This window comes from Microtus pennsylvanicus, chromosome 2 (assembly GCF_037038515.1).
Source record: "Microtus pennsylvanicus isolate mMicPen1 chromosome 2, mMicPen1.hap1, whole genome shotgun sequence".
NCBI classification, from domain to species: domain Eukaryota; kingdom Metazoa; phylum Chordata; class Mammalia; order Rodentia; family Cricetidae; genus Microtus; species Microtus pennsylvanicus.
In genome coordinates this window covers 121,396,888-121,404,402 of record NC_134580.1, presented here as the reverse complement: position 1 = coordinate 121,404,402, position 7,515 = coordinate 121,396,888, and the positions used below count along the sequence as shown (strand labels likewise).

Sequence of the window (7,515 nt, the reverse complement as noted above, 5' to 3'; positions counted from 1 at the left end):
ATGTCACATGATATGATCCTGACGCCCTCTTCTGGCCTCCAGGAGTATAAGCAGAGACTGCTCATTCGTTTCCTGGATGTCCAGATCCAATAAGCACACAGAAACTATTATTAATTACAACAATGTTCGGCCAATGACTTGGGCATATTTCTAGCTAGTTCTTACATCTTGAATTTCTATCAATCTGTGTATTGCCACGAGGCTGTGGCTTACCAGAAAGGTTCCTGGTCCTTCTCCTTTGGCAGCTGCATCGTGTCCCTCTGACTCTGCCTACTCTCTCTATGTATCTCTTCCAGTCTGGCTATATTCTGCCCTGCCATAGGTCAAGGCAGTTTCTTTATTAATCCCCACATCATCTCCCCCTTTCTATCTAAATAAAAAGGATGGTCTTAACATTAACATAATAAAATTACAAATACAAAACAGCTATCAAGCAAGAATTATAGTTACAATAGTTAGTCCATTTACATTTGGAAAATATCATCTATTCTATCTTGTGAGTCTAAAGTTTTATATCTGATTTGTCTTTTACCATAACTAAGGAAAACTATAACTATCTGTTATTAACTCTTCAAATTATATCCAAAAGGATATAATTTTACCTAAGTAAACAGAAAGTGCATTGTAAGCAACTTCCAAAACTAGAATTGACAGGAACATACCGTTGCCTGGATAGTCACCCAAAGTTCTTCTGTAACGTTGGTGCATCCATCTTCAGCCTTCAGGACCATAGTATCTGGCAGACTTTTCCATGAAGCAAGAAATTTGAAAGACTGTTTCACCTATATTGGCAGAGTTGATCAGTAGCTTTCTTCTCTGTCCTGCAGAATGTCTGGCAGTTTCTTCTGTGAAGCAGGAACCCTCAAGGACCATCCTGTCTTTTGAAAGGTTCAGCAGTCATTTTTCTGTGGGTCCTGTATGTCCAGTTCTTAGAGCATAGCCTAAAGCAGTCCAGGCAAGAGCAGTTTCTTGCCCAAATGACTAGCCTTGTCACATTGAAGGCAAATCCCATAACGAGGTTCTTCAATGCTCATCATCCTCTTGAAGTAGATGGGTGTAGTAACTGCCACAACCTTGGTGGCTTAAAGCAGCAGAAACTTGGGGCAGAGAGATGGCTCAGCAGTTAGAGAACTGGAGTTCGGATCCCAGCACCCACATAAAAAACTGGGAATGGTCGTATGAACACCTGTGACCCCCAACACTGAAGGAACAGAGACAGAAGGATCTCTGAGGTTTGCAAGCTCTAGGTCCAGGGAGAGACCCTCAGAGGAAGAGCAAAGAGAAGGAGGAGAGGACACTGAAACCCTCCTCTGGCCTCTGCAAGGGCATAGGTGCACACCCTCACCCCACCACCCCCATCACACAGACATATAAACGTTTACAAATTTTACAAATAAAAATTTACAAATGTTAATAAATCAATAAGCCCAGAAGTGCACTCTTACAGAGTTCTGAGGACAAAGTCCTCTATCTGTAGCCTTGAGTTGAAACCAGGGTATCAACGGGAACTATACTTCTGCCTCTCGCAGTTCCTGTGGCCACCAACATTTTCCTGACCGGTGGTGCCATTACTCCAAGCTCTGCTTCCATGATCACAAGGCATCCTTTTAATCTGTATAGTCTGCCTCTCTCTCTCTCCTAATGACATTTATAGTGATATTTAGTGTCCTCCCAGATAATTGAGGGGAAACTAATCTTAAATCCTTAATTTACCTGTAAAGACCTTTGTTCTAGGGAAGGTCACACTCATGGTTTCTCTCATGATTCTCATGAATGGAGACAAGGATACCCTCTTCAGGGAGACAGTATGTGTATCTTAGTCTATAACAGTGGGGGAAAGCAAGGAGAGAGGAGGAAAGGACTTTGAGATCTCAGACCCTCCTACTTGAAGGGTTACCCTCCTTTAGAATAAATATCATTATCAGCTGGCCTTTTCTGATGTCACTGGCAGGATGGTAGCTCTCTGTATGCACCAGGGGCCGCTCAGAGCTGTGACTGCAGGGACAGTGAGGACCTAGGACCTTCGCCACTGTCTTCTAAAGCTCACTGTGCTCGAGAGGAAAAGACCTCGCTTCCAGCCTTCCCTTCCTTTCTCAGCATCCTTTTCGGGGAGGGGGGGGGGAGCTCCCTACCCAGGCTTGATCACCCTCCGCATCCTGGAGGACAGAGCTCTCATCCTTTGGTCATCTTCAGAGCTGGTTCTGTTTGGGTCTCGTGTTTGACACTGAGGTAGTCACTATGGCCAAGGTGACAGAGGCTCTGATTAGCTGGGTAACATGTCCACCTCCCACAGGTGGGGTGGAGCCAGCCTGTCTAGAACCAAATAGGTTTAGAGCTGGAAAAAGCAGTTTGCCACTGAGAAAGGCTACAGGGAGGGAAGGCCCTGGTACAGGTAAGAAAACTGTCCTGACTTTCCGAGACAGTGTGCCTCAGATGTGGAGACACGGAGACCACTGCAGAAAACTTCCACTGTGCTTTCGGACTGAGTAGACTCTTGGCTCAAGTGGGAAAGGCCCTGCTAGTTCTTATTGGGAGCTCTACACATTTTATAGAATCCCGGATGAGAGCTTAGGGGCATTCAGGCCATTCCTTTTACATTTCTATTGGCATCTGATCCATTGGGTTATGGAATATTCCTTTATACTGTGTGTGAATATATTTCACTGTGATTGGCTTAATAAAAAAGCTTAAATGGCCAATAGCTAGGCAGGATTTTGAGGGCAGAGAGTGCTAGGGAGAAGAAGGGCAGAGTCTGGGTAGTCGCCAACTGGATGAGAGGAAGCAGCATGAAAAGATGAGGCAAATGAGCCTTAGGGTAGAACACAGATTAATAATAAAAGTTATAAGAGCTAGCTAAAAACAAGCCTAGGTTGTCTGGGCAGTGGTGGCACATACCTTTAATCCCATCGAATCTCTGTGAGTTCGAGGCCAGCCTGGTCTACAGAGTGAGTTCCAGGACAGGCTCCAAAGCTACACAAGAGAAATCCTGACTAAAACAAAACAAACAAACAAAAACCAAAACAAGCCTAAGCTATTGGCCGAACATTAGAACATGCATAATTAATAAAAGAAGTCTTTGTGTGGTTATTTGGGAGCCAGCAGTCCAGACAAAAAACTCTGCCTACATTGGGTCTATACACTAGTTTTTCAGGAACACTGACTCTTCTTACACACACACACACCACAGTTTTCAGAGTCTCTATGTCACCCTGGTAGGTCTGAAATTTACTACTTGCCCAGGCTACCAGAAACCTTGGAGCTGTCCTCTCATCACTGCTTCCTGAGTGGTGAGATTGCAGGTGTGCACCACCACCCCTCCTGTCTCCCACAGAACTTTGGAAGACGTTTGTCACCAACCAGGAAAGGCCTTTTGTTCCAAGTACTCTAAAGGATTGTATTAAATCTATATATGAGGGCTGGGCTGCAGCTCAGTGTCAGGACCTTTGCATGGCATAGGTGAGCACCGGGAATGCATTTAGTACTCCAAAATAAGTAAGAAAATGAAAATTTAAGGACTCTCCAGATGGACTTGCGCTTTCTTCCTAGTTAGGAGTTCCCTGGTCTGTTACATGGTCTGTCCACTATCAATATCTTCTTTAATGTCTTTCAGTTTCTCCAAAAGAAACCTGCACATTTGGAAGGTCTTACTTCCAGGATCTTCACGTTGTTGACACTACTGTGACCATTCCTCTTCATCGATTCATTTTCCTGACTGCTGCCAGCATTTAGCAGTATAGTCATGGGGCTGGAGAGATGGCTCAGCAGTTAAGAGCACTGGCTGCTCTTCCACAGGACCTGGGCTCAATTCCCAGCACCCACATGGCAGCTCATGGCTGTCTGTAACTCCAGTTGCAGGGGATATGACACCCTCACACAGAGAGTGATAATATACGTAAGCTAAAAATAAATAATTACTTAAAAAAAAGAAATGTAGTCACGACATACTCATATCTTCTATACAATGACCTACCTTTCTAAATTCTATTAATTTCATAATATACGCACAGACTCTGCTGGGTTGCTCACATAGATATCCAAACTGACTATAATAAATGGTAGTCGTATCTTTTTCCATTAAAATCCTTGTACCTTGACTTTTTTCCCCCAACATTAAACGGTGTTCCTTGGCTGACCAGGAACTTGCTGTGTAGACCAGGCTGGCCTTGAACTCTAAGATCTGTCTGCCTCTTCCTTTCAAGGGCTGGGACTAAAGTTGTTAAAAGCTGGACAGTCATGCCCAGCTTGACTTCTTTTCTATTTTATAGCACCTGTAGGGGAATTGACAAAATAATGAATGGAGGCTTGAGATCAGCATTAGACTGTGTTTGCTGGTGTTGTCTGTGCAGGTGAATTTGTTTATTACACACACACTCACAGAGACAGAGAGAGAGAGGGAGAGAAATACAGACAGACAGACAGACAAAGAGAGAAAGAATACTTCTGCTTGTCCATTAACAATTGAGCTACTCCTCCAGCGGCAACCTATTTCCTATGGCTGTGTGTTCTGAGTACCACCGAGCAGGTCTGTACCTGTCTATTTCCAACCTGACAGCAGTTTCTGGAGAAAAAGCCTTAACTAAGACTATGTAAATCTTCTGACCTGAACTTGAACTATGGGAAGGGGAGGCAGGGGAGGGGACTCAAGAAAAATGTGTCACCTCCAGGACAGAATGAGAGATGAGATGGGAACACAAGTTGAAGGAGATATGTTTAACCACAGGCAACATTGCTGTTGGAGGTAGTGAGCCTTTCAGTACTGGAAGCATTCAACTGAGCTGAATACCCATTCTATGGATCCCATACAAGATGCTCACCCTCAGTATTTCATGGGGTGTGGGTTATATCCTGTTTCTCATCTTTTGCTTCTTCAAGTCTAAAGTTTTGTTATTTTAATAAGATCTGTTTGCATACTGCTTTTGAGGCTGCATTAAATGCAGAGGCTGGTCCTTTGTACATTAATGATACTGATAAACACATATCAAGACTGAGTTTTAAAAATAAGAGAATAAAAGCACATTAGGATTCTTTTCTTTTAATACTTTTTAGAGAGGATTTGGCAAATTGGGGGAGGGGAACCGTGAACAGAATGTATGAAAAATAATTATTCTCAATAAAAAGAAACAAGAAACACCTAGCAAATATATATCATAGATGTATATCCCTTAAATCGTATAATAAAATAAAATTTGTTATTTTTCATTTCCAGTGTCCTCAAGTTTGCAAAGCCTTTTAAGGTTTCTAAACATATAAACCACAAGTCTATATGATCTTTTTAAATAACAAAAATAATGATTCAGTGATTTGAAATCCGGAATAAGGGAGGGAAGGAGGGAGGCAGAAAGGCTAGCTTTAGCAATAGAATTGACTGGTTCTTGAATAAAAATAAGGAATTTTGAATGAAGTTTTGAAAATCTTTAAAGATGGAGGATAATTCTGTGGCTTCGTGGTTTTATTTTTACTCTTTCATTCACCACACTCCTTCTTTCTAGCAAGTCTCCAGTTTGTTGGCAGATAAAAATACATCTGCAGAGTTGCCCAGAAGCTGCGCCATTAACTCCGTAGCCAACAAGCCTCATTTTCTCTTGCCGCTATAGACATGTCTCCCTCCTCTAGTTTACCAGGATCAAAGTCCTTTTCATTCTTAGTCGAATTTTCTCGGAGGAAACCTGAATCCAGAGTTGATCCCAGATGGGGTCAACCCTTGAAGACAGACAGATCGGTAATCATGGTGCGAATGCCTTATCTTCCTGCACAGCCTCGCCCGAGTTGCGCCCCCTCTCTGCGTTCCGTGAGAATACGGCAGGCAAGTCCAGAAATCCGTTACCAGGCTTCTGTATCCCTAAAGGCCATTCCAAAGGCGGAAGAAGATCGGGACAACCTCTGTATTGATTCCCCGGGCCATGTGGGTCGGGAGCGCATCGGGTCGTGTTATGGGCAGGTGAGGCTGGGGGTTTTATGAACCGCAGACACCTGAGCACCCCTGGCTAGACGCGCCCGGCAGCCTCCAGCAGCTGGCACTCGTCTGCTCACCCCCTGGAGCCTGGCGCCCACGGCGGTGGCTGTGTGGGTTGTTCTGGGCGCAGCGCAACCACGCTTTGGTATAGGGGTGTCGGGGTCCCCAAAATGAGCAAGCCTCCCCTATAAACTTAGTATCTTTTACCAGACACATCCACGCCCCCTCCCCCACACTTCCCTTCAGGAAGGAAAACAAAACAAAACCCCTAAAAACAAAAAACTCAAAGCTTTCCCGCCGTCTTCAACGGCGGTGGAGGAGAGAGGGTGTATCAATTTTCAATCCTTGGCTTCCTGGATGGGTCTTTTCTTGCCTCCGAATTTGAGGATCCAGTGGTTAGCGTAGGCAATGATGGGACAGGTTGAGGACCAGAGAGACTCGCTTTAAATAAGCTTTCTCGTGACTTGCACTTGGCTTTTGTCTTGATTTTGCGTTTATCTTGGGTGAAGGGACACCTGGGGTGCAAGGTTTCGGGGTGGAAGCTGCTTTGGTAATACCAGCTTTATTTTCTTAGACTGAGTGGCACAGATCAGGAAAGCGAATTGCTTCAGAGATGCAAGATTTTTAGATTTATTATTGAGGGGTGTTCCAGATGATAAGAAACTTAAGCTCTCAACACCCCTCCCTTTACCTGACAAGCGTCCTGAGGACCCTCCCATATCCGACCACCGAGATTCCAGAAAGCCTGGAAACAGTCCCACAAGGTCCAGAGCCAATTTCTGGCTTGCTTGACCGAAACAAGTCCACTTGGGAGGTGGGGGCCAACTCGTGGGAGACCTCAACTCGTAGGAGAGGTGCGCGAGGCAGCGGACCTGGGGCTTGTTTTAAAGAGTTTATTTCATAAACTGCACGTGATGGAGGTATGAGGCAGAGGGTTGATTTTAAAAATGTTCTTCCTTTTTTTAAAAAGAGGAGGGGGGAAGAATCAGACGTTAAATTCTTTTGCAAACATTCATGCCTAAGGTAGGGCTGGATCAGGCAGCCCCGGCCGCCGGAACCGGTCGGACAGGTAGCGAGCTTGTTGACACCGTTATGTTGCAGGGCGCATGCTCACTCCCAAGTTTCCTGGTGCCTTTTCTATTCCACCTTATGAAACTTTTTCCCCGGCGTGGTCTCACGCGCGATTTAAGGCATAGGTGTTGCCGAGCCCAGAGGCTGCGAGTCACCCGGAGTGAGGGGAGAGGCCGAGGCAGCGCGGCAGGGGGTGCAGGAAGAGGGCAGGCAAGGCGGGAAGGTGGGCTCGGGACTCCCGGAGCCAGGAGATCCAGGCGCCTCCACCGCCACTAGCGGGGAGCAGCGGGGAGGAGGGGGCCGCAGTCGGAAGAGGGGATCCCACCATGCCCAAAGTCTTTCTGGTGAAGAGGAGGAGCCCGGGAGTCTCGGTCCGCAGCTGGGATGAGCTCCCGGATGACAAAAGAGCAGACACCTACATCCCAGGTGAGGAGCGTGGGGGCCCGGCCTGGGTGCGGGGCTCCCGGGTGGGGGCAGGGTGACCGCGGCCC

The 7,515-nt window shown here is 45.9% G+C and overlaps 1 protein-coding gene across 1 annotated transcript in view; it reads left to right on the top strand.

The window, feature by feature from the left end:
* The first annotated feature begins 6,813 nt into the window (after positions 1-6,813).
* Ovol2 (ovo like zinc finger 2) overlaps positions 6,814-7,515 on the top strand; it is a 28,013-nt gene continuing 27,311 nt past the window's right edge. Inside the window, exon 1 of the mRNA XM_075963844.1 lies at positions 6,814-7,450. Within this exon, the coding sequence (XP_075819959.1) occupies positions 7,351-7,450 (100 nt within the window). The 5' untranslated portion in view covers positions 6,814-7,350. The remainder of the gene's footprint in view (positions 7,451-7,515) is intronic.